The sequence below is a fragment of the Tiliqua scincoides genome, chromosome 8, assembly GCF_035046505.1.
Source record: "Tiliqua scincoides isolate rTilSci1 chromosome 8, rTilSci1.hap2, whole genome shotgun sequence".
Lineage (NCBI taxonomy): Eukaryota > Metazoa > Chordata > Lepidosauria > Squamata > Scincidae > Tiliqua > Tiliqua scincoides.
This window is the reverse complement of record NC_089828.1, coordinates 49,161,790-49,188,707: the sequence shown is the minus strand read 5'-3', so window position 1 is coordinate 49,188,707 and position 26,918 is coordinate 49,161,790. Positions and strand designations below refer to the sequence as shown.

General features: G+C 41.4%; 1 protein-coding gene across 1 annotated transcript in view; it reads right to left on the bottom strand.

Annotated features, from left to right (window-relative positions):
• Positions 1-1,118: 1,118 nt before the first annotated feature.
• The window catches only part of GDPD1 (glycerophosphodiester phosphodiesterase domain containing 1), a 39,450-nt gene continuing 13,650 nt past the window's right edge, over positions 1,119-26,918 (bottom strand). Inside the window, exons 3-10 of the mRNA XM_066636345.1 lie at positions 18,320-18,455; positions 16,394-16,439; positions 13,595-13,713; positions 10,198-10,287; positions 8,211-8,344; positions 6,638-6,697; positions 5,463-5,514; positions 1,119-4,566 (exon numbers count right to left, since the gene is read on the bottom strand). Of these exons, the coding sequence (XP_066492442.1) occupies positions 4,444-4,566; positions 5,463-5,514; positions 6,638-6,697; positions 8,211-8,344; positions 10,198-10,287; positions 13,595-13,713; positions 16,394-16,439; positions 18,320-18,455 (760 nt within the window). The 3' untranslated portion in view covers positions 1,119-4,443. The remainder of the gene's footprint in view (positions 4,567-5,462; positions 5,515-6,637; positions 6,698-8,210; positions 8,345-10,197; positions 10,288-13,594; positions 13,714-16,393; positions 16,440-18,319; positions 18,456-26,918) is intronic.

The window sequence follows — 26,918 nt, the reverse complement described above, 5'->3', positions numbered from 1 at the left end:
GGTGAGGAATTACTGCTGGACACAACAAACCGAAATGGTTTCTAGACTTGGAAAATTGTTCCGAGAGTTAATGCAGTAGCCAAGGATTCTCGTAGAATTCATAGGCCAAAGAGGTAAAGGACACAAGAAAAAATACATCAATGGCATCCAAGCAAAAGGACACAACTTCCAGTTTGCTTACTAAGGCAGATAATGAAAATGGACACAATTCTGCTTCATTATTTAGAACTTTTGTTTTCTTTAAATGTCAAGAATAACATTTTCACCTCTCTAAGAATGATTGGTGCCAGAGAATTTTTGCAAGTTAGAAAGTGCATGGAGTCTTTCAGCATTCTTCATTTACAGTAACAATACTTGATTACAAAAAAATCAAGATCAACCAAAAGAGGGACACACACATCCAGGATATAAATCATCTGGAAGTTCTTACAACTATTTTCTACAAAAGGAATTTTGAACAAATTAATGCCCAGTACAAGAGAATCTTAATCCATACAATAATCAGTTTCTAGAGGAGCCAGACAACTGAACTGGGGAATGGGGAGGGGGGCAATGCCAAGACAATTAAACCAGCTTAACTGCTAGATCCTAACTGGTATGTTGAATGGAATTCTACCAATTTACATTATTATTTTTAAAAATCTGATTTTCATGTAATAGTTACAGCATGATATACATTTTTTAACACTGTTGTACCCTATTGGCTTCCCAGGAAATTTGTTCCACTTGTACAGACCTGAAGCAGCTTTCCCTTCAAAGCAACTAGTAAACTACACCTTATCAGACATTATGTAAGGAAGAAAGCACCCATTTTAGAAACTAACAGCCCAATCCTATTCAAAAAGGCACAGCAGGGCCGCTGGGCCAATGCTGTATCTAGCACTGAAACTGAGCAGGATGGTTTCCTCAGGGGAACATTTTGTTCCCTTACCCTGTGTAGAGCTTCAGCCTGCTGAATGGGGCTACTTGGATTTGTGATAGCGAAATCGTTGGTGCAGTAGCCTTATGTAGGGCTTTCAGGCCCAGGTCAGGGGCCTCTTCTGCTGTCCCCACCGGTTTCCTGGACCTCATCCCCCCTCTGCACCCCATCCCCCCTCCCCTGCCACAGAACTTACCTGTCCTGGCAGCTATTGGGTTGGATACACTGCAGGCTTTCCTGCTGGTGATGCTTACTCTCCAGGTGGCAAAAAGCACTTTACAGTGCATTTATGACACCCAGTGCCACACTACTTGTCAGTAGGATTGAACTGTTAGTCTGCTACTGCTGCTAGTTGTATTGCAGAGTTACTGCACACCAGGCCCATTACAGGTTAAGAGGACAAGTTCTTACGAGAATCCACTCTGTGGATAAAAAAGAACATGTACCTCTGAACTGCACAGAAGTCAGGCAGCAATTTAAAAAGGGTTAGACTATCCACAGTGGCTATGTATTAAAATGTTAACCTCCTAACATTTTTATAGCCAAGCCACCCCAAATGAAGAACTCTATTGAACCAGAAGCTGGGCATATGCTTACTGCAAAACCAATTGGCTCAGATTTAACATATCTTTATGTACTAGAAGAGACAACTGAAGCTCCTGTGCATTAGTAAGAGGACTTAGCTGCTTCTGAAAATGAACAAACACTGTGTTGTACTCTAAGAAAGCGACTCCTAATAAAGAACCATTAAAATCAAAGTGACACCCTTATAAATTTGTTTATAAGTCAATCTCACGGATAAGATAGCCTTTGTGAGGAACATAGTACAGTACAGGACTTCCATAGCAGCAGCCCTCATAAAGACTACAATTTCCATAAGCACCTTTTACATCTCTTCCTGTTTGGTGAAGATAAAATGCCTATTGTTCTTTTGTTTGCTTTCTGTTGCTGCTTCAGAACAATTACTGGTCAGTAAAATTACTTTTTTTTTTTTTACCAGCCCCACTGCATTCAGCTTCCCAATCTGGTCCCCTCCCCCGCCTCACCAAGCAGCTGCTCTTAGAAGCTTCACTGACCACATTGACCCATGTATTGGTCAATTCCTGGTTTCAGGTCAATTTTATCACATGATTTTTCAACTTAATACATGAGGCAACATGGCACCTAGTCCCATTAATTTCAATGAAGACTTAGGATACAATCATTGATTCTTTGCAACAGAGAGATGCAGGATATACTTCCATGATTTAAGGTAAACATTAACAAATTTAACTGTCAGAATTTTGAAAGATGTTCTTTGGTGAGAGTGCAGATAGATGCCTACGCTCTGACCCTCGGAGAAGTATGTCTCCCCAGGTTCTTCGATGAGAGGGAACATTTAAACCAATTTGAGAGTCTGTCATATAGAAGTGACTGCCATCACACACAGTGGCCTTTTATGCTAAAAATTCAATTGGTGCATGAGAAAAAGCTAAACACATCTGCATAATCTTGGATGTGCATTTTTCCTATGTATTACGGAATCAGTTGATACATGAATATTTTTGCTATTGTCTGTAATGAAGGATTAAGAGGGTTAATAAACAGCAAGTGCTGTGAAGGACAGAAAGTTGGGATAATCACACTTGCTCAAAAAGAAAAAGACTTTTTCCATTAACAGTAAAAAGCATGTTTGCAGAAGTGTGCTTATTTTGCTCAACTTACTCTGCTTCTGTCAACCATAGGGGGAGGGCAAAAAGCTTACAATGCACTGAAACATTAACCCTCTGAACAATTGGGGCATCCCATGTTTTACAAATTTTCCAACTTGTAATAAGGATATAAAAATTGTACTAAAATGAAGAACTAAATCTGTTTTAAGAAATAAACATTGAGCTACCAGGCCCTGAATTCCAGTGTACTAAAGTCCATGTTTGCACAGAGTATTTAGTGCTGCTGTGGTCAAAGCAGAAAGGCAAGACAGGAAACTGAAATCCTTTCTGCAAGAGAATGTGTTTGGGAGCAATGCTCCTCTTTATGGGTACCCTGACAATTGGCTCTGGGACCCGGGAGGCAAAGCTCCTCTCTCTGCCCCCTATCTCCTCAGAGGGTGAAGCAAGAAGGTTGCTTCCTGTGTGCTTCTGGAACATTCCAAAATTGTTTTGTGCATGACTGCTTTATTGTTAAAAAAAAAAGCAAAGGCAATTTCCTTCTCCCTTCAGCTTCCTAATCCAGGAGAAGGGAGCATAAAACCATCAAAATTATATCCCGCACACAAGGAACTAGTCACACTGTGGAACACTGAAAACTCCCATCTCTTCAGAAAAAGGCCAGACCAGAATGGCGGGGGGGGGGCCCACTAGAAGTGACCATCTCAGGAACATTTTGCAGACTGCCTCTGAAGCAAGTCGGGGAAGTAACCCATTCTGGACACACTCTTCCACCAAAAGGGAAGGAAAGAATACAGGTGATTTCTATAACCCCATTGTTTAAGAAATATGCTAGTTAAAATCCATGAGAATGATCTTTCTACATGTTTAGAAGACCAGAGTTCTTCTACATTCTGACTGATGCAAAGAAACAATTGTGGCCTTTCATACTTTTAGCCTCACAGTTGCACCTTACTGTTAGAAATCTTTCATTTTGTTCAGAGCCAACAGATGCAAACCCCACTCAAAAAAGTAACGTACAATGTTCAATATTGACATCAGTATGTCATAGCAGTAGCCTTGAATAATAAACTGGCCTAATATCTTATACCAAGTACAGATCGCACTGGCACTATTCTTAGCTTTAGGATTCGCTTTTGGTCAAACTCACAGCCTTATAAGATGGCTAGCTTCATGAACTATGCTAGAATTGAGCAACTAGAAGCCCCTGGGCCAATGCAGCCCACCAAGTTGCTAACCCAGAAACAAGAAGGGTATGCAGAGGAAGCAGTGGCTGCACTTATATGGGACGTGAAGTGGCCCACTGAGACAGAACTTCTAGTACAAAGAAATTGCTGCCAGGAGCATTTCAGAAGGAAACATTAGCCAGCTGTCAGTTATGTTTCTACCTTTCATTTTTTCCTTTCTATCTTACAGATTGCCTAAGATCACCAGATAATTTAGCCACACAAGTCAGCCTCCAGAAACATTTAGGCATCTAATGCAAGGAAACATCTTGCTGGAATGTTTTCCCACATGTAACTAGGTGAAGTTACAAGATAGTGACCCATTTAATCAACTATACCTAACATTTCTACAAATTACCCTGTCTGCAGGTCTCTTTTTAGACACAGCTATTAGGTTAGGGTAGCACCGCTAACCAAGCTATTTACAAAAACCAAAAAAATGTAAACTACACCATTAAAATTTTCAAATAAATATAGCTGTAAACAATCTCTATAAGTGTAGTGACTTAAGAATGAGGTAATAAAACCCAGCTGTTTATGTTTATCACCACAGGGTGAATGTGTTGTTGAAAAATTCAGACAGAAGGGCGGGCCTCCTTGACTTTTTTGTCCATTTTTTGTCCTTGATAAGAACTCTCTTCATTTTTCTTTATGCTGTGTAGTCATGTAAAAAGTTCTTCAGCTTTGTTGGGTAGTCTGTCATCACACCAGTTGCTCCCAAATCAAATGCTCGTTTGTATTCATGATCTTCATTTAGTACCCAGATATACACCTGGAGAGAAAACAGAAAGGAAGATCTAAACTGCGGCCATCAATAACCTTTTTTCGATGAAGGCTTTGACTTAGCTTCTCAGAGCTCCTCCACAACTGACCCTAGCTAACTGCATCACATGTGTCTGTTATTACACTTGCCCCCATCTTTGTCACCTATCCATGTCAACATAAACCTTTTGGGGCAGGAATCTTATTGCTTTAGATCAGTGTTTCTCATACTGTGTGTCGGGACCCATTAGATGGGTTGTGAGCCAATTTCAGGTAGGCCCCCATTCATGTCAATATTTTATTTTTAATATATTAGACTTGATGCTACCACGGTATGTGACTGCTTTCCGGGAAATGTTACAGAATTGCAATTTTAACAAACTACTATGTGTATTCTTTTAACAATGACAGTCAATGGGACCCACTCCTGGGTAAATGTGGGTAGGACTGCAGCCGAGGATTGCTAAAAACTTTCCTGCTTGATGATATCACTTCCGGTTATGATATCACTTCTGGTGGATCCTAAAAGATTCTCATTCTAAAAAGTGGGTCCCGGTGCTAAATGTGTGAGAACCACTGGGGTAGCAGATATGCATATAGGTTAATCCAAACTGGAACAACAGGCACAGGAAGGCCCTTACTGAAATACTAGCTCAGTCAGGTATTGGCTGACATTAGACAAGCTTGTGGCCTGACATTCACATCTATAATAGGATGACAATAGTAGCTTGTTCTACAGGACAGCTGTAAGTGATAACATACATACAGTTCCTTAATCATTACTTAGTTTTACACACACAGTTTCCACCATCACAGAGCTCTTTTTAAGAAGTTTGTCTTTTCTGCTCTCATCAGTGACAAACAATGAACTGCACATCACCTGACAAGATCTGCCTCATGCCATACCTGAATGCCTCGAGCAGTGAGGTGGTCAAACAATGCTTTCCTCATTAAAAGCCTGCAATAAAAGGGAGAGTAAAGTTATTTCCATGTCTCCAAACAAATGCTAACTGGTCTCAGAGAAGATGTGAAAGTAGAATTTTATTTTATTTTTTTATGAGATATATATTCTACCCTTAGGGGAAAAAAGTGCTGTTACTCAGTTATAGACAGTCCCACCAGAACAGCACTCAATGTGACTTACAAAAGACAAGCGTAACCTAAGAATAAATCAATGTAGCAGGCCGCAGTAAAACAGTTCAACAGCATTAATATCAGAGGAGGTTAAAAGCACAGGTGAACAGGAAAGACTCTGATCACTGCCTGGAAGGAATGACACCTAGTGATGATGGCACTAAATGATATTCTCCAACTGGGATGCCATCACAGAAAAGGCCCTCATTCCAATAGCCACTTATGTATGTCTCCAACATTTTTAACTCTGCATTTTAACTGCAGAAAGGAAGTTTAAATAGCATGGAATCAACATAGATACTTTTAAGTATATGGGTTGATTAGGCAAAGAATGTGAATAAGCAATTCTTTGAGCAAGCAAAGGTAAGAATTACCTCCCCCCATGAGTCTACCTCATGTTTTTCTGCATGAGTTACATGCCTGAAGTGAGCTTTTTGAATGAATTGGGGGGGGGGGTAGAGGGGGTTAACCCCCTCTAATGGGGGGTTAGAGGAATGACTAAGCAAAGATGCAATGGGTACTCTCACCTTCACTGAGAACAACTGAATAATCCAACTGCACTCAAATGCTGAGATGCAGCTAAATCATTTTTTCTCATGAGAGGTTGCTTTGAAGCATGCAAAGGCAAAACAGTGAATCATGGAGAAACACAGGAGACACCACCTTCGGTGGATAGGGCTTTGAGGCTCAAGAAGTTAGTCATAGCACAAGTATGTCTCAGCACCCAGTTGTGTCATATAATGTTATATAGTCTGGGAAGCTGTATGGAGGAGCTCCCAGTACTGGGATACTGGTTTAAAAACAAACGAACAAAAAACCCATTAGGTAAAGAACACTACCCTTGGAAAATCTGCAGTACAAGGCACAAGGGAAGCGGGAATAGGATCTGCTCTTCTTAGATTAGGAGAGCATGACAAAAGGGCTCAAGAAGCAAGGAAGCCTCTTACGTGTCAGTAAGCCAAATGGTAAACCGCTGGCTCTTTGAGATCTTCTCTAGTTCTTTCAGTCTAAGATTGGGGGAAAAAAACATATTTACAATTTCAATTAGAGACATTCTGTGTCTGACTGTATTCAGAAGAGCAAATATGGACATAATCATGAATTCACAATGGGCTGGGCAACAATGCCAGTGACAGAAACATTCCTCCATCTTAAAAATCAGCAGTGCTATGCATGGCATAGAAAATGTACTTTCTTAAGTCACACACAAATGCACAAACTACAAGAGAACTTCTAAACTACAAGAGTTTAGAAACTAAAATCTAGAAATCTGGAGAGTAAATGGCAAAGCTTACCTACATGTAAAGTGAGACCACACAATTTGAAAGCTACACAAAATAACTGGGCCTCATGAACACAATTCTGACATTTGTCACTTATTTACAAGGATGTGTGTATTCCAGGATTATGCAAGCACACACAGAAAGTGTGGAGAAATGTGGGCACAGAACGCAGCTTGTTGAGAATTGAAGTTTTCATTTTAAACACAAACACAAATTTCTATTCTCTCTTGGGAAGAGTAATCTCAAAAGTCAGAGAAGTTGATTTGCAAGATTTTCCAGTTATTGAACAAAACTTCTCATGTTGAAATGTGTTTAGTGAAGGCATGTCAGCCAGCCACAGAATTATACTGGACAATGAAAGTTATTATTTCAAGCATATAAAAGGCAGATTTCATTATGATGAAACTTCAGCTTCTTGAAGGCAATTTAGCTATGGCTCATGCTTCATGTGCAGAAGGTCTCCGGTTCAATCCTTGGCATCTCCATGTATCTCGGCATCTCCTTGTGCCTGAGAAAAACTCCTGCCTGAAAACCTGGGATGCTGCCAGTCAGTGCAGACAATGAGCTAGACTAGTGTTTCTCAACATTTGGCCCTTGCCATATCCACTTTGTATGATCCACCTACTGGAAGTACCACTGGAAGTAATGGGGATGATGTAATCATCAGTTACTTCTGAATAGGGAGGCCAGATGCAATGCAATGAACATCGGTAAGAGACTCAGGGCAGATGGGAGGGCTTTTTCAAGCATGTGAAAAGTGCATGCTGGACCTCTGCCCAAGCTGAGCCTCCTACCACTGTTTATCGCTTTGTGTTGCTAGTCTCACGGCGAGGATTTGAGGGTCCTGTGAGAACCAATGGACACCACCTCAAGTACCATGGGGGGGGCGGTGTGGACCAATGGTCTGCCATGGTGGAATGCAACTTCTTGTGCTCCATTTTATTCCAGAATTAAATAATTGATAACAGTTTGATCAACACTCTGAGAAAAGCCTTAACATTAAAATAAAAGTGTATTCTAGTTTTGAAAATGTAAGATGCAAACTGGGTTTAATCCAACACAACTGCCTTCTCCTCAGTCAAGCATTCTCCAGAAACCTTTGAAATCTGCACACTCTTCACCAGGAATCTTCCAAGCACTGACTGTTCCACTCAGATAGCTTTGGTCAGGGAGTATTGCTAATGCCACCATTTCTCACTCTTGTGGAATATTTGCCAGAGATACAAAACAAACTTACTTGAGAATGATGGAGGGCATAGGAATCTCCAGGAACTCCTCTGGGATGGGGAAGAAAGGAAGGAGCCCAGTATAGAACAGTCCAAGGAGAAGGAGGACACGGCGCAAGCAGAAGAGGATAGGAATATGAGCATTCTGTGAGAGAAAAAGATAAAACAAATTATAAACATACACAGGAAAAGTCATGACCAAGACCAGTTAGAACCGAGCCCAAATGGTCATCTTAATTTTGTTTTCACTTCTGCTTCTGTCAAAAAGCACCTTTGTTTTTGATGAGCCTTTGGAATGTCCCTCCATCTTACATCTATTTTTCATCTAAGTCTGCAGCACTAATCAGAGTTCAGACAACCATGTAAACATCCAGAAGGCTGGAAATCCCTTAGGGCAGTGTTTCTCAAACTACGGACTGGGACCCACTAGGTGGGTGGCGAGCCAATTTCAGGTGAGTCCCCATTCATTTCAAAGTACATTTTATTTTTAATGCATTAGACTTGATGCTACTCATGGTACGTGATTGCATTTGGGGAAATGAAACAGATCAGTAGTTTTGACAGACTATTATGTATATGCTTTTAACAATGATGGTCAATGGGGATTACTCCCAGTAATTACTCCACTACATTTAGTGGATAGGATTGCAACCTTTGGGACATGTAGGGATTTAAAAAAAAACCCGGTATATGGGGTGTTAAAAATTTACCTTCTTCATGATGTAACTTTCGGTTATGACATGACTTCCAGGTTAATGACTTCACTTCTGGTGGGTCCCAGACAGACTGTCATTCGAAAAAGTGGGTCTCAGTGCTAAAGAGTTGGAGAACCGCTGCCCTAGGGCATCTCCAGCAGGGCCTATTGAGCCTTTGCTCAAAGATCTCCAGTGAAGGAGAATCCACCACCTCCCTTGGCAATCTGTTCCACTGCTGAACTGCCCTTACTATCCAAAATTTCTTCCTGATGTCCAATTGGAATCTCCTCTCTTGCAGTTTGCACCCATTTGATTTGTGAGGCACTTCTGTGGGATTTGCAGCCATACATTCACTGCAATCCAGACTAACAAAGTGGCTTTCACAACAAAGTCAGGCTAACTAGTGGCTACATAGCTCCTACCTAGGTTGCAAGAAAAATTGCAGGCCTCCTTCTCCATGATTTGGGTTGCAATCCTATACAGTGGTTCCTTGAGTTACAGATGCCTGAATTAAGGATGGCTGCATTGCCGCTTTCACTCAGGCACAGTACAGCCTTTGTGTGAAGGTGCGATAGTACTGGGCTGGCAAGAGCCAACTGCTCCTAAATATGTACAACTCGACTTTCGTACAAACCTGCAGAACTTAATCAATATGCATGCAGAGGACGTATTAAATAAAATTTCCTGGGCATAAGAGAGTGAACACAATGGGATTTAGTTCTGGAAAGCTCTGAACTTGTGGACTAAGAGGGGGGATGAGAGGGAGATACTTGGATATTCTGTGACATTAAACCCACAGGATAAAGAAACCCAAGGGGGTTTTGCTTCCTAACTTGCACTTTTTCTGTGGAGAGTGCCCATTATCACATTGGATTTTTCATATTTGGTCTCTACCTAAGCTAATGCACATGCCTGATGAATAATGGAGTTTTGCCATTCCCAAGATTGTCTCAGCAAGCTCCAAGAAAGCTCTTTAAAAATGTAGGCAGAGTCCAATATGAAAATTTCTATTCTGCCTTTCATTTCATTTCAGGGACCATCAATTACTGACTTACAAAATCAAGTCAAAGAAGGCATGGATGAGAGGAAAGTGGACACCTTAACCTACATGATTCTCTCCTCCATGCTTCTTCTTCAGCTCCAGTTTACCCTTGCCAATATGTTGCCCTTGCAATTGCCTCTGTTGGCCTCATGGACAGGCTGGTCCTGGGAACAGGCAGGACTCTTCATGTAGACAGTATACAATACTCTCTTCCACATGTTTACAGGAAAGAACCACCAGGACAAAACCCTGGCCACATACCTCTTTGTGACACTTATCCACAATCTCGTGACTGACATTGCCCCACACAGTCAAATGTTCTCGTTTGTAATGGCTCACCAGCTCAGAAACCTGTGATCAATATTTAAAAAAAATGTAGGTATCTTATAGTTATTCAGCGATGGCTTTGGTTGTCAGAGGGATTTTGTTAATTATTCATCTGTTCTTGAACTCAAGGTATCCATGCAGCAAAGGGCAAAATGATCAGTACTAACTATATCTTTTAGGGAAGGGTGGGGAGAAGACACCCCTGGATTCATTCCCACAGTTAAAGTAAATGACTTGGGATGCACAATGTTTGGCTGTCACCAATTCAGAAGCCTGCTCCAGCAGACTTTGGGCAGCTTGACTGAGCAATAGATAAGGAAGTCTCCCACTTTCCTTCCCTTTGAACTTTGCCCCTTTGGGCTATCTCAGGGGTCAACAAAAAGGCAGAATACTTTTCAACAACCAAAAACAAAGTACTTCTCTTTCCTGCCACTGAGCAGGAAAAGGTGGAGCTTGCCAAGTTGGCACTGTGCACCTCAAGAATATAGCAACCAAATCATTGCAAGTTTTTTTACCAGCCTTGGAACTGTGGAGGAATGAGGAACAGCAGTGAACTGACAGGACAATCCCCATGCACCTCTGCAGCTCCAGCCACAGCGAGTGAAAGGCCAGACATATTTGACACAGTGCTATCCCTTTGGCATGCTGCTAACATCCAGTTCAGTTCAGTAAGACCTTTATTGGCATAAAATACAGAGAAAGAACAGAACAAGACAGGAATGTACAAAGACAACACAACATAAGCAAAAACATCAGTCACTGCCCAGAGTCCCAGGGCTCTGCCTGGCTATTACCGCAGATAAAAAGGAAGCAACATTATCCAGCTGCTAACATCCATTTCAGAGATCTGCTTCCATAGGAAGTTTGCAATATAGATCTCATCTAAGGGAGAGTAGAGAATAGAACTTCTGCTGCAGGGGCAACTCAAAACACACTGCTGCTTTTGTAATAGGGTTGTCTCAAGACCTTATAATACCCAAGGCAATATGCCAAATGCAGACCCCCCCCCCTTCTAGCCCACCACTGTATTTTCATCCACATTTGCTTTTCTGTTCCATTCCCCGATTCCTTTTCCAATTCAGGCAGCAGCAGCAGTAGCGAAGGAAGCAGGAGGCACACCTTGCCATTGCCTGAAGCAACTACTCCAATTGGCCTCATAGCCAGACTGCCCTGCTTTTCTTACTATCCTTTTGAATTTCAGACAGAACTTTAGACCATTTGTGCTTGCCAAGTTCACAGCCTCTGGAAGCATACTCAGGAATGCAATGCTGAATTGTTCATGAAATGGTTCATATAAAGGTTGGAAGTGTTTCATATTGGCATTTCAGTTTAGCAATGAATTAGTACAAAATAGCTTTCAGCACTGCATTACCACTAGTTATAAAAGGCACACTGCTGAATTTTTCATGTGGACAAACAAAATGCCTTTGCTATAAATATGAAGCCAGTCTCCCAACTATGTCTTCCCCTACTAATCCCTGGGAAATGTGATCCTGGTGTGTGGCGAGGGAATCTCCAGTCATGTTCAACATTCATAAAGAATTCCAACCCCCATAATGAGAACTTTTAGTAAAAAACAATTTGCTTTAGCTGTGGAGTTTATTTTTCCTGACAGTCCTGTTTTCCATCTTTTTCACTGTGCTAAAGATGTTGGAATTTCACAGCAGTTCTTGCTTTTCTTTTCCAGTGCACCATTTTCTTTATTGACTGCCTCCACAGTTCTTTGTCCCCTGCTCCCCATACACACAACCATCATTTCCACCTTCCCCAAGTGTCACACAAACAAGCTGCCTTATACTAAACCAGACCATTGGTCCATCAAGCTCAGTATCATCTATACCAGCAGTTGCTCTCCAAAGTTCTTGAGCAGACATTTTTAACCCTTTTCAGCTCACAGCATAGTGACAAGGCACTAAAATTGTCAAGGCACACTACCAGCTTTTTACTTACATTAAATAACTACATTATAATTAATTTTTAATTAATACAATTATTACAATTAAATCATTACATGACCACGGGCACAATCCTATTCCAGGTCTACTCAGAAGTAAGTCCTATTTTGTTCAATGGGGGTTACTCTCAGGAAAGTGTGGTTAGGATTGCAGCCAAAGACTCACAAGAAGTTTGGAGAGAAAAGTATATGTGATTCTGGAAAGGTTATGGAAAATGTTGTTATTAAAGTATAATGCCAGAAAGTGTTGGCAAAGAGAGGTCAGACTGAGCACATAGTGTGGAGTGGTGTGGGGTGAGGGGCAATGAAGACACATGATTGAAAGTGTAGGATTCAGCTGGAATGGGGGGGAGAGAATGTGAGGAAAGTGATTCTGGACTTTTGAAAGGTGTGGAGGAGTGAAGGGAGGGACAGTAAGAGAGGTGCTAACTGTGATTATGAGATTTGGGGGGGGGGGAATGTGCCTGTGGGAGGGAGTGGGGTGGGGAGAAGTGCCAATTGCTTGCTCCTGTATTTAAGAAAAAGAGTACGACCAAAAGCCCAATCCTAGGCATGTCTACTCAGAAGTCAGTCCCATTAGTCAATGGGGCTTACTCCCAGGTAAGTGTGGATAGGATTGTGGCCCAAAGCCCTTCCTCTGAAAGGCGAAAAGACAAGGCAGGAACACTCACCTTGGGCAGTTGTAGGCAACTGTGGCAGGAAAAATACTTTCGTGGACCCTATGTCAGGCCAGTCAGTTCTTGGGCTGGTGGCCTTAGCAGATGCGCTCCCTTCCAACCAGCTTGCCTGCTCCTGCCTCCCTGTTCTCACTCCGTGGACCTCCTCCCGGCTTCTCTAGCTGCCCAATCAGCACGTGGGGCGGACTTGATACCCAATCCTAGGTGTGTCTACTCAGACGTAATCCCCATAATAGTCAACGGGGCTTACTCCCAGGTAAATGGGGATTGGGTTGGAGCCTTCCTCTCGCTCAGCAGCAGGAGATGCAAAGCAGCCTCAGCTGCTCCTTTTTCTCTTTCTTTCAGCGTGAGGGAGGGTCAAAGTAGGCTGCTTCTCCCACACACGTGCAGCTGCTGCCTGTCTTCTCTGGCCCCGTGGCACACCAGTGTGCTGCGACATAGCGGTTGAAAACTGCTGTTCTAGAGACTCTGTCCTCCATATAAGATTCTGTGCCGCATCCTATTTTAAAATGCAGTTATTTCTAGTAATGAGTTCCTTGTGAGTCACATGTGGGTCCATATCAATTTTCTAAGTGGAGGGCTTCCTTTACCGCACTGAGAAACCTGGTCATTGTTACTCAAGTAGAAAGAGCCTACTTTTGCCCAAGTTGATGCAGGCAGAACACAAAGCTGAAGCAACAGAATCAGAAAAGAAACCCACCTTTTTAATCAGCACATCGTTGTTCACTTTGATGTCTATGTTGACTGGGGTGTGGGGAAAAGCTTCAAATACCTCCTTCAGGAGTGGAATGCGCTTGTCTTCACCTTCACAGTGGCACTCTATGAACAAAAGCAGAAAGACTGCTGCTGGGCTCATCTGCAAGTTATTTACAGTTAGCAGAATGAAGCCCCCTTCATGCATTACACAACAACAATACTAGGTTTGTCACCTACTACACAGATTGTGTTATTTTAGAACAGAGGTGTCAAACCCATTTCATACAGAGAGCCAAAGAGCATTCATGATGCCTGCTGAGGGCCGGAAGTGATGCCATTAAGTCAGAAGTGATGTCATTAAGCAGGTAATGACCAGAAATAAACACTTTTTTCTCACATAGGAACTCATTAGTTACTAATGACAGAAGAGGAAAATACATAAATCTTGGCCAGGATTTCAAGACATGGGAGAGCCCAATTAATCATGCAGGCTGCCCTTCAGCAGTGACTCTTCAGTACAGCTCAGCAGCTGAGAGCAGATGATGGTGGGAGAGCCCAAGGGACAGGTAAAGAGCTCCCAAGTGCTGCAACCTGACAAGCTTTAGAAGGTCTGTCAGGCACCCAGTGACTTTAAGAGAGCCCCCTTTTTTTTTTAAACATACATGTTTAAATAGGTGTTTTGAAAGGCTGTTAGGGAGATAAAGTGGAATATAATTAAATAAAATACTGTAAACACATGTTTAAATTTTTTTAAGTTTCTCTCTCTTTATCTGGCATAATTACTATTTAGTAATGTCTTGTTTCCTTCTTTAATTAATTAATTTCCTTCTTTAATTAATTCCTTCTTCCTTTTTAACATCTTTTATACATCTTTTAGTTTTTTTACAGCCGTGATTCCTCCTTGAACTGCTGTTTTATGCTCTTTTTATTCTTTTATCTGATTACTGTTTTTATGGTTTCTCTTAATGTGTTTTTAAAATGTTTTTATCTGTTAAATTATGTTTTAATTTGTTTTTTTAATATGTTGTAAGCCGCCCTGGGTCCCTTTGGGGAGAAGGGCTGGATAAAAATAAAGTTTACTCTATTATTATTATTATTAATTACCAATATTCTGATTTTATTTTATCCTGTAAGCCAAGCAATGTAAATATTTTGAAGACAGTGGTATTTAAATATAATAAACTGAACAAACTGTGTGTTCTACAGAAGACATACCAAATCCAGCTCCCTGAAAAGTGTTGCTGCAAGGCACACAAACATTTTCAAATACATGTTTGTCACGTTTACTTTTAAAAAGGAGGAAAACATACACTTACAAAAGTGTAGAGAGCTCGCCCTTGTGTATAGGCTTGGAACTTTTCAACAAAAAACTCTTTAAGCATAACCTGATTCTAAACAAATTTACTCACAAGCAAGTTCTGCCAATTTCTATGGAGTTTACTAACAAATCTGTGAGGCAGATCACCATTATTCCCATCTTAAAAGTGAGAGACACATTGACTTGCCCAAGATCATGAAGTCTAGAGCAGTGGTTCTCAAACTTTTAGCACTGGGACCCACTTTTTAGAATGAGAATGTGTCAGGACCCATGGGAAATGATGTCATGACCAAAAGTAACATCATCAAGCAGGAAGCGTTTTTAACAACCCTAGGCTGAAATACTACCCACACTTGCCCAGGAGTAAGTCCCATTTACTATCATTGTTAAAAGCATATTCATAATAGCCTGCTAAAAGTACAAACCTGTAACATTTCCCCAAATGCAGTCACATACCATGGTAGCATCAAGTCTATTAAAAATAAAATATTCACATGAATGGGGACCCACCTGAAATTGGCTCACAACCCACCCAGTAGGTCCCGACCCACAGTTTGAGAAATACTGGTCTAGAGTAAATCAAGTCAAGTTTATTAGGTTGATCAGCACATAAAGCCATACACCTATTTATCTAAAATATTAAAACCAGAGTTTAAAACCACATAGAAACAGAACTTGGCTACATCCACAACACACTCTTTACAAAGACTACTTAACAGTAATTTCAATCTTAAAGAGTTCGAAAACAGAGAATTTATGCATCCATTTCTTTAAGAATCTCTCTCTCACTGCTGTATATTTTGGGCATCAGAAAAAAATATGCACCGGGGTATCTAATTCAGTTAAAGGACAATCACAATAACGCTGCTCGAGAAGTATCCTTTGAAAACAACAATTCATTTGTGCAGTTGGTAAAGCATTACATTGTGCAATCATATAAGCTTAGCATATATGCTTAGCTTCCCTTAAAAGGCCATCCCAATCTTGAATTAACAGCTTTTCAACAAGCAGCAAATGGCTTCTTCCACTAAATTTTTCGGTCTAGAGTAAGGTTGGAAGATGAGGATTCATATCCTATTGTGTTGTAAACCCTGTTATTCATTCACTCTGTAGCATCACATTCTTTCCTTTAGGACCACCTGGTAAAAACTGTCAGTACACATGCCCTTTGGAACTTCAATTGGCAACACACTGGCAACTCCACATTTGTCAATTGCGTTCACCAATTTTAGAAATGAAAAATGGATGCTTAGCAGTTACATGTATTGGGAACAGAAATCTGAAGAGCAGTTCTGGCTAAGAAAACAGATTTAACTTCAAGCCTTCTTTTGAGAAAGATCAACCAAAGCCAATGGAACTGCCTTCTAGGCAATCCACTGTATTCTCCTTTCTTTTTAATGCAAATCGGTCAACACTGCTATTTCCAGTTATGAAAATGTCAGTATCCACTGAAGCCAGAAAAAACAAGCTCCTCATACATCTTACCTTTCTGAAATGTTACATCCAATCTGCAGAGGTACGGTGGGAGTTCCTTAAAGAAAAACAGGAGAGAACATGAAGTAACATTAGCTCAAACACACATATACAGAGCTACACAACTTGAATGCCCATTATCAGGAGGCGATATTGTTCTAATTTATCAGTCCCCACCTAATAAAAAGCTTGGAAAAAAGCCATCTCTAGTTTAAGCTTCAAGCCATGTGAACACAAATCGTTCCGAGGGGATACAAGTGAGCATTTTGGGTACACTGTGTTACATGGACACAGAATAGCCACGAAGCCATTCTAGACCTGGGGTCTTGTCTAAGGAGCAGTTCCTGAAGTTCAATCCTCCCCACAGCCAATGGTAACTGAACACTGTAACTCGGAATTGTAACCAAGACCAAATCTATACATTACACAGAGTACGGTGGTAGAATTCTGAGTTTTTCTGCAGATGGGTAGACATTTTTAAACCCTCCCAAATGCAAAAATATTCACTGCATGTAGTACACAAGCACACTAAAGGAAATGTTTAGCACACAGCTCTCTTTCATTGCTGATTCACTATAAGCAAGACATGTTTTGCAGTCTCCGTACCTGCAGTCTGAAGTGGAACAGGTCAGAACTTGATCACCTCAGTTTACTGCTCTGCATAATATGCAGGTTAGGTCCAACTGGTGGGCTTTTCCTCAAAGCAGCACCACCACGGTCACCAGCAGTGTGGAAGCATGCCTCTCTACTTGTTGAAGGATACATTGTGTTCCTGTTTCTACTGGTGGGGATCACATAAGCAGTCAACTGTTTTGTAAAATACTCTATTTCACCTATTTGTTTCCACGCAGCAAGATGTATAACATCCATCTTTTGGGGTCTAGGTGCTTGTATATAGATGAAGCTTGGAGTATACGGGAGGCTTCCATATTCACTGATTGGGTCCATGCGTCCCCACACCCCTTTCTGGAGATGAGGGGAGCCCTTCACCTCTAGAGGGACCTCTGAGCTCAGCAGATGCTGTGGACGTCCCTGGGCCTCCCAATGCTTTATAAGGCATTAAAAACGTCACTTCCAGTTTCTCCATGAAACCAGGAGTCATGTGTTTTGAGCTCTAAAGCTCAGTCTGAGCCTGGCAGAGCCTGTGGACCAATATCCATAGCCTCTGCTGAGCTCAGATGTGCCTCCGGCGGGGAAGGGAGCTGAACAATATCCAGCTCCCACAGTTTTGTGCATGTTGTGGACCGCACTCAAAATCCTATGCATCAGATTTCATATTTTAAAAACTCAAAGATTCTAGTCCTCATGGAAGTTGAGAAATGTTTAAGAGTGCAACAGCAGTACAGTCTAGAAACCAGACAGCCACTGTACAGCTTCAGGGAGGGGCAGGGGTACAGACAGAGAAGAAATACAAGTGGGTTGTGCTTGAACTCCTAGACCAGGGGTGTCAAACTCGTTTCATATGGAGGGCCAAATGGTATTCATGATACCTGCTGAGGGCTGGAAGTGCTGTTGTTAGGCAGGAAATGATGTCATTAAACAACTCAAAAGCAAAAATTAGCGCCTTTTCTCACTTAGGAATTCATTAACTTCAAATGACAGAAGAGAAAACATGCAAATCTTTATTGTATTTCAAGATATGGAAGAGCCCAATTTTCGTGGGGCTGCCCTTTTAGCAGTAACACCTCAGCACTGCTCAGCAGCTGAGAGCCTGAGGGCCGGATAAAAAGCTTCCGAGGGCCGTATCTGGCCCCCGGGTCTTATGTTTGACACCCCTGTCCTAGACCACTTGTGCCCTTGGTAAAAATCTTACATTCGTTAAGCCGTCCAACACTATCATCCAAGTGCAAAAACAAAAAATAGGTGACTGACAACCTTCAGTAAGCCTTCAAGAATTTGATGATGGGAAAGAAAGAAGAGGAGGGAGTTTTAACTTACTGAGTATCTGAGGTCGGATATATTGACATCTACCCCTGTTGACCGTTTCAGATTCTCGTCATGAGACACCACAACTTGTTCATCCTTTGTCAGGTGGCAGTCAAGTTCCAACATATCTGTCCCCACATTAACTGCACTGAAGGGAGAGAGCAATGTTTAGCTTCTTTACAGTTTTGGGGAAATTCTCTCCTTGGGCTTACAGTTCAGCCATGCTTGTTCTTGTTACAGATCAGGGTGGTTGATCTGTAAGCCCAGATCTACATGCAGCTTCCAGTTACTTAGAAATGAAAACACACTTTTCCAATTTGAGTAGTTGGAGCGCCAATAAAGACTTTTCTTCCCGTCTTCTAACCAGATACTCAAGTGCTCATTTACCCAATTGTGACAAATAGCACAACTGCAGACTTCGTCTTCTGTTTGAAATTTTAATTCCCAGATCATTTATTATTATTATTAACAGTATTTATATACCGCTTTTCAACTAAAAGTTCACAAAGTGGTTTACAGAGAAAAATCAAATGACTAATGGTTCCCTGTCCCAAAAGGGCTCACAATCTAAATATAGCCAGATAGCCATGTGCTTTTGGTCTTTATGTATGGAATAGCCAAGCCTCCTACTGAGACTGGCACATGCCACTGAATGGGCAGCGGAAAATTGCCTGTCAAAGCAAAGGGGTGGAATGGAGTGGCCAGGTGGATTCCAATCCTCCAATCAGGTAACTATGACATCAAAACTAGGTCACTCCAGTTCCAGCATGGGGATGTTTGTGAGTGTTTGCCAGGTCTGCTGTAGGAATCTAATACAGCCAGCACCTCTTAAATTATGCAGGAGTGACATTCTCGGAAATTGGTGTATATATTGAAAATGTACAAGTTGAAACTACTTTTCCCATAGGAACCAATGTCTTTGGCATAAGTTAGGGGAAACGTCACAGAGCACTCATGTTGATGACCGTCGTTACTGGGAGTGGGACAGCAAGGCTGCCAATGTTGCCAGAAAAATGATTTAATATTCATGCTGATGACTGGTGATTTCTGTTTGCCTGATAGGGCGCAGAGTAGAGACCAGTGTGGACAGAGCTTATCATTCCGCCTGGGGCCTCTCTTTGGCACTGCAGATCGCCCGTGATCTTCATGCCAGTCAGCTGCGCATGCCCAGAAATCTGGGCATGAAGCCAGTGAAAGACCTCAGAACTGACTGATGAGTACAAAGGTTGGAGGTAATCTGTGGAGTGAATGGGGCTCCCCCAAGAAATGGTAAGCATGTGGGGGAGGGATTAGGCAGGGCGCCGATCTGGCCTATGGGCTGGAGTCTTGAGAGCCCTGGAGTAGGGGTAGAGTTGAGGAGGGAGGCCACTGGGAGTGGGAATTGCTACGGATCTTGATGGCTAAGAAAGCAATGAGGAAAACAAAGATGCCAGTAAAGAAACTGATAAAGCAGTAAACAGCAGCTCTGTGAATGCGTTTTCTCTGACTTTTATCTTAAAATTTTAAAAATTTGTTTATGCAATGATTGCTATTGTCTTGGTGACTTTGAACAATTAGAAGGTGTTGTATCAACTGAATTAAAATATGTTAAATCAAGTATGATGGGGTCACCAACAGGCAGCTCCTAAGTTAAACCTAGTCCCCTAGTTTGACTATCAATACCATAGGCAGGTAAGTGTGGATGAATAGCATCCATGAGAATAGGCAATAGGTCATGGGGGGGGGTTCATTACCCCCAGCACTTCTTCACAGTAGTTAAATGGATTGCTGACCACTGTCCTTAAGCTGCATCACAAGTTCAAAATGTGAACCTGTATACCACCACTTGCATATGGAATCACCAACCATGCTTGTGATAGAACACTTGAAGTGAATGTTATTAGTGCACATGGAACCTCAACGGTCTGCCCAAAGAGAATAAAACAACTTGCATAGCATCATGCAAATCAGTCACAGACCAAAGAAAGACAGGAATATGCTAGCAGCACCATTTTCAAAGAAGGACTCCAGGGCACTGCTGACTGGTAAAGGAAGGGAAGGTGTATCCAACAGCCTGAGACTGCTAGATGGAAAAAAAGCAGAAGGCAATAGGGAATGGAGTTTGCAAAGAGGTAGCTGGGAGGGAAGTAGGAACAGTTTTCATACCAACTGCATGAGCAACACTTTTACAGTCTGAAGATGTATTGCTTAATACTTAGGTTCTAACAGCAGCTTGATAAATAACACACCTTTAGATGCAAGTGGTGCTCCACTACAACACATGACTCATTTCACCCTCAAGGTGAAGTAACAAGCAGGCTATTACATAATGGCTCTTCAAGGACTTGAACAAGTTAAGGATTTCCAACTGTTTATTTTCCACACGTAAATAAAGTTTATTGGGAAAGGTGCATTCCTTGAACTAGTTCTTAATGTTAGACCTAGAACAGACAGCCTCAGATTCAAATCCCTTTTATTCATGAAGCTCATGGATGACTCTGGGCCAAAAATAAAACTTTGGGTCTTGAATTGTTGTTGTGAGAATAAAATGAGATTGCACCTGTGTACACCTTAAGGAAGAGAGAAGTGTAACAATGCATGAACAATACAACAAAGTGGAGCCTGCAAATCAAATGTTGCATTTGATCACCCAAGTTCACTATTAGTAGATAGAAGATGATAAAAGGTTAGTTTTTCTGGCCACCTTTAACCAGGACTGGAAGCTTATTTTCTGTAACCTGCCCCCTTTGTGACTGCTACACCAGTCCACATCCTGGTCATTTTTCAGCTTGACCACTGGTGTATTTTCCTTACTGGTCTTCTGTTGTCTCACTTCAGTCCTCTCCCCCCATCCATCACTCTGTTGCAATGATCATTCAGCTCTAGTCGCTCTGACATTGCACCTCTTCTTAAATTCCTATATTAGCTTCTTGTCTGTTCCTACAAAAGCTTTTAGTATTTACTGCGAAACTCTTCTATGATTTTCATATCACACCACATTCTATGACCCAAATATCACAACACTTCACTGCCAGTGACCTTAGCTTGCCCAGTTCAACCACTTTCTGTTTGAGTCCTTAAATGACAGCTCACTCTCATTCATTTGTGCCTCATATATTCAGAACGGAGTCCATTATGTCACTTCTCTTATTTCCTTCAAGACCATCTTCCTAACTCACATTTCCTGTGAAGCTTTTGGGCCAACACTCGAATCCAGTGATTTCCAACTGGTGTGCTGTGGGAGGGTCATTTATTTGCAGCCAGTACGGCAGTGTTCCTTGTTAATTGTCAAAAAACTAATGATGTGCCTTGACAATTTTAGCACCTTGTCAGTGTGCTGTGAGATGACAAAAAGATTGAAAATTACTGCCGTAACTCCGATATTATATTATAATTAAGGGAACAAATAAAATAGTTGCATATTAGTTTATTCTTTCCCTCTGTTGTCTTCATTCTGTTTTTACACTGCAACTTCTGCAGGACAAAGGTCACTCTTCTATAAATCACCTTGCAACACACATAGCACTACATAAAATATGCCACCACGTTAAAAGTCAGCACAGTGTAACAATTCAGCACGCTATAAAGCTCTATTTGATACCTAGGTAGTGTAAACAGGAAGAATTCCTACCCTGAAGGCTTATCTCCATTTGATATGATCTAAGACACCATTTGTTTGCGCATAACATCAGGTTGACCAAAGTCTTCAGTTCATTTCCCACAGGTCCCAGAAGCACTAATGAGCTCTTTTGCCTCAGTACTGCACAATACAACAATAAAACCACACCCAACCCCAGTGAACCACCCATCTCTCAATAGTCTAATTAAGTTGTTATTTTGTAGGATGCTGTGAAAAAATTGAAATGCTTCTTTTATATGTTGGCTGCCAACACAAAGTTGCTGGAACCCAAGAAAAGTTCCACTGGATTAAAGGTCAATCAGATCCAGCACTGCTGTGAGAAACAGAGTGAGGCCAACCAGATGCCTCTGGAAGCCCTCAAGCAGGTAAACAGTTGTTCCCTACTGTTGCTCCCCCAGAAGCATCCCCCTAAAAGATGCAATTTCCACACAGCCATCATCGGTAAATGGTAGAGGGGTTCAAGCAGATATACCTAACAGGGGTCTTACTTTAAAATGGACAAGGGCTGAAGGGCTGCAACGTTAGCTTTAACGTACTCTTTCCCTGCTATCTGTACATTCACTATATGGATGTTCACTTATCTGTACCATGCACATTAAGACCACCTCTCTTTATCCATACCAAGATTTTTGGTATACAGTCTGAGAAGCAGCTGAGTGAGATGTACTGTCTGATGGGTAGTACACTGTCACACTTTCAAGGTACATGCATTACACAGTGCCTTTTACAGTGTATCTGTTTATGCGCTGTTTCTCTACAAATTACAGTGAGTATGGCCCCTATAGCAGTCCTTTGGTTATAAATGCCCTCCTCCAATTGGTTGTGTTCCCTTATTATGATCTTATTTATTGTTTTCATATATTTTGTATATTTTAATCTGAATTGTAAGCCAACCTGAACATTTGCATTGGCATAGGAAAGATGGGAGATAAATCTTTTAAATAAATAAATTGGTCCAAAAAACAGAAGATGATGAAAAAAATTCATAGCAAATGTAGAACACGGGAAATCTAAGAGAGTTGCAACAAAACCTTGAGGTGCTAAACCTCATTATGTGATGCTAGAACTTCTGCAGCATTTTCACCATTGACTTTAACACATTATTGATGTATAATATTTGATTTTATTATGCCACACAACTTTCTATTTAGGGTGATTTTTGTACTCATAATTGTAATAATGTAATAATTATACTCATCCAAATTCACACTATAAGAATTGTTATCTGAACCTAATTCATTCATGAAAACAAGGGAAGAGCGTATAAGAGCCTATGCACCAAATCTGTAGCATTAAAGAAAAATTTTTTTTTAGTGAGGTTCAGACACAGGCTCAAATTTCAAGTAACAATAGCTCCTTCTGCAAGGTACCACAGTTCCATTAAGTGAGAATGTATTAGCTATCACATACAAGCCAGCTATATTGTGCTTAACATCTTAAGTTTGCAGGCTCTAAAATCTTTTGAGGAACTCTGAACCACAGGGCATCTACTTTTTCAGAGGTCTGTTCTAGCAGAGAATTGAAAAGAAAAGGAAGGTTGTGTTAAACCCACCACCTTTAGCTGCCATAGCGATTAGAAATCCTGTGGCACATTTTACTACCACTGTTTGGTTGGGAAAATGGCTGAATACTTTCGAACAAAGTGTACTAACCACAATTATATCATTAAATAGAAATGATTAAAGAAAAAAGTTAATCCCTTCTTATACTTTCTTCACAAAGAATCTGGCTTTCTAACAAGTCCTCTGTTGAAATCTGCCATTTTGTAATGAGCAATTTGATAAATGTTAAAAGGCACTTTTACAACATACAGACTTTGAAATTCTGATGTTAATGTTGCAATCTGCAACCCACTTACTTGAGACCAATCTTCCACTAAATTCAAATGACTGAAATAGAGTTACCATGGAGCAAGTGGGTTGTTAATTGCACCTACAGTTCTTATACACAGCAATTAACTACCCAGTGAGTTTCTGAACAACAAAACACAACCTGTGTCCCATTACACATGTTCCATTTTACAGCCTTCAAAGGTAATCCCTTTTGTCACAGTGTCTTTTTTGTTGCCTTTTACAGTAAAAGAAATGAATGCCGATGATGAGCAGTGACCATGGTCTCTAAAGCAAGTGTGTGAAAGAATAGAAGACAAATTACTGGACTATTATATGGTTTGTTAGAGTTGCAACCCTTTGTCTGGTAAAGAGTTGTATGGAACCCTGGATGAGCAGGCACACAAAACAGCATACACCAGCAGAGTTCTTTGAATGCAGTGGTTATATTTCAGAGCAAGGGTTATCACAGGTAGAGTAATCAGTAAACAGTCCTAGTCAGCACGATGAGCAGTCAGTCCATAAACAACAAATCCAAATCAGTTTTCCGAGATACACAGTCAAAGTTCATTCCATGGTCAGTAACAACATGTATATACTCACATCCAGCCTCCCAAGTTACTGGCAGCAGTTCAGTAGTCTCCTACTACACTCCTACTGCTGCACTGGAAGCTCAACAGACCAAACATTAAGTAGTTGGAGTGGCCAATCAGTGTAGGCTAAGCCACACCCAGGGTGAGGCAGTCACAAGTGTTTGCTGATCCTGCTGACTCCAGCAATCTGCACCTGTTCCTGAACCACCTTGTTGGCTGTGTTTCTGCCTTATACAGAACATAGACTTGACATGGTTAAGTGCCATCCATTAACACATTCTGGTGCTCTATATGGCATGTACCCAACAGAATGAAGGAAAACAGCTGACAAAAGGTAAACGGAATGGCTGCTGCCATTAACACAATCTTTGTGTCAAGTGTGCCATTATTCAAGTCCAGGAGTATTAAACTTCCCCTCTGGCACACATCCAGCTATTCTGCCTTGTGTTTCAGCCTCTATTGACAGAACTGAAGAGCAGAAGGCATCAATGACATCAGCATAATACTAACACAGCAGGCCCAACTATACCTTAAGGAGGTCCATCATACCCTTATGTTCCTGTCTGGAAGTGTGTCAATTGCCTGCTACTTGCTCAACCTGTGACACTACTGCTGTAGGTTGGTTACCCACATGCCAATAGGAATCTATAAAATGCAGCATGAAAGCAAGCTCTTGAGATTCAAAATTGTAATTGCAAGTGCAGAAACATATTCTGCAAGTGCAGAAACAAGTGCAGAAATGAATTCATTGAATTCATATTTAATTCAAAATTAAATTAATTTTGTTTCAGAAGTTGAGAGAAATCCAGTCTGGCATTTCCTCTTTGACCCTTGCAGTTGCCTCTTTCACAATGGGCAACGGTTATGGCAGAGTTAGGGTTTAGCCCATTTAACAAGCATCTTTTTTCCTCTGCCCTCTGCTGGAGCATTTTCCAACACAGATATTAGCATGACAAGGATACCTATAAAGGAAAATTTTTGAGATGTAATTATCTAAAGACCAACATCAATTTCTGTATGGTAGTTCCAGCCTAATGCCAAGAGGTAATTACAGAATTACTACTGGACTACTCATTACCAGAAAATAAATACCCAGGAAGGATGTGACCATCTATAACTGGGAATCCACTGAACCAAAAAGAGAATGAAAAGTGAAAAAAGTGACTGCTGTTAAAAAGACAGCATTATAAAAAGCAATTTCATGTTTTGGTTTAAGGAAAACAGTCTCCTGGGTTTGCTCTCAAACTCCATTTTAAACGGAGCTGAATAAAAAAAATGGAATCTGAACTTACCTGTGAATTTCTTGAGAGAAGGAAAGCATTTAGCATTGGAGATGGGCCTTTCCCTCTAGTTCAGGTAGAAAACTCCCCAGTTTAAACCATAGGAGGAAGGGCTCCCCTTAATCCCCAGGCACTGGAACTAAGAAAGCTCTAGAATCGCTGCTGCAGTTACCTGTTCAAGTTAAGTGCAACTGGCTTAAGAAGCTGAAAACCAAAAACTGCTCCCTGTTCCAAGGGAGATTTGATAGACAGTTGTGGAAAGAAGAACAGAAATGGTCAGATAAGCCCTAAAATTTTCCCAAGGGAGGACAATATCCAGGATGAGATGATAAGATGGTGGAATGCCTCATCAAAGATAGAATCTCAAAACACATAGATGAACAGGCCTTGCTGCGGGAGAATAGGCATGGCTTCTATAAGGGTAAGTCTTGCCTCACGAACCTTACATAATTCTTTGAAAAGGTCAACAGGCATGTGGATGCGGGAGAACCTGTAGACATATATCTGGACTTTCAGAAGGCGTTCAACACGGTCCCTCACCAAAGGCTACTAAAAAACCTCCACAGTCAGGGAATTAGAGGACAGGTCCTCTCATGGATTGAGAACTGGTTGAAGACCAGGAAACAGAGAGTGGGTGTCAATGGGCAATTTTCACAATGGTGAAAAGCGGTGTGCCCCAAGGATCTGTCCTGGGACCAGTGCTTTTCAACCTCTTCATAAATGACCTGGACACAGGGGTGAGCAGTGAGGTGGCTAAGTTTGCAGACGACACCAAACTTTTCCAAGTGGTGAGGACCAGAAGTGATTGTGAGGAGCTTCAGAAGGATCTCTCCAGACTGGCAGAATGGGCAACAAAATGGCAGATGCGCTTCAATGTCAGTAAGTGTAAGGTCATGCACATTGGGGCAAAAAAATCAAAATTTTACATATAGGCTGATGGGTTCTGAGCCGTCTGTGACAGATCAGGAGAGAGATCTTGGGGTGGTGGTGGACAGGTTGATGAAAGTGTCGACCCAATGTGCGGCGGCAGTGAAGAAGGCCAATTCTATGCCATCATTAGAAAAGGTATTGAGAACAAAACAGCTAATATTATAATACTGTTGTACAAATTGATGGTAAGGCCACACCTGCAGTATTGTGTCCAGTTCTGGTCGCTGCATCTCAAAAAAGTCATAGTGGAAATGGAAAAGGTGCAAAAGAGAGCGACTAAGATGATTATTGGGCTGGGGCACCTTCCTTATGAGGAAAGGCTATGGCGTTTGGGCCTCTTCAGCCTAGAAAAGAGGCGCC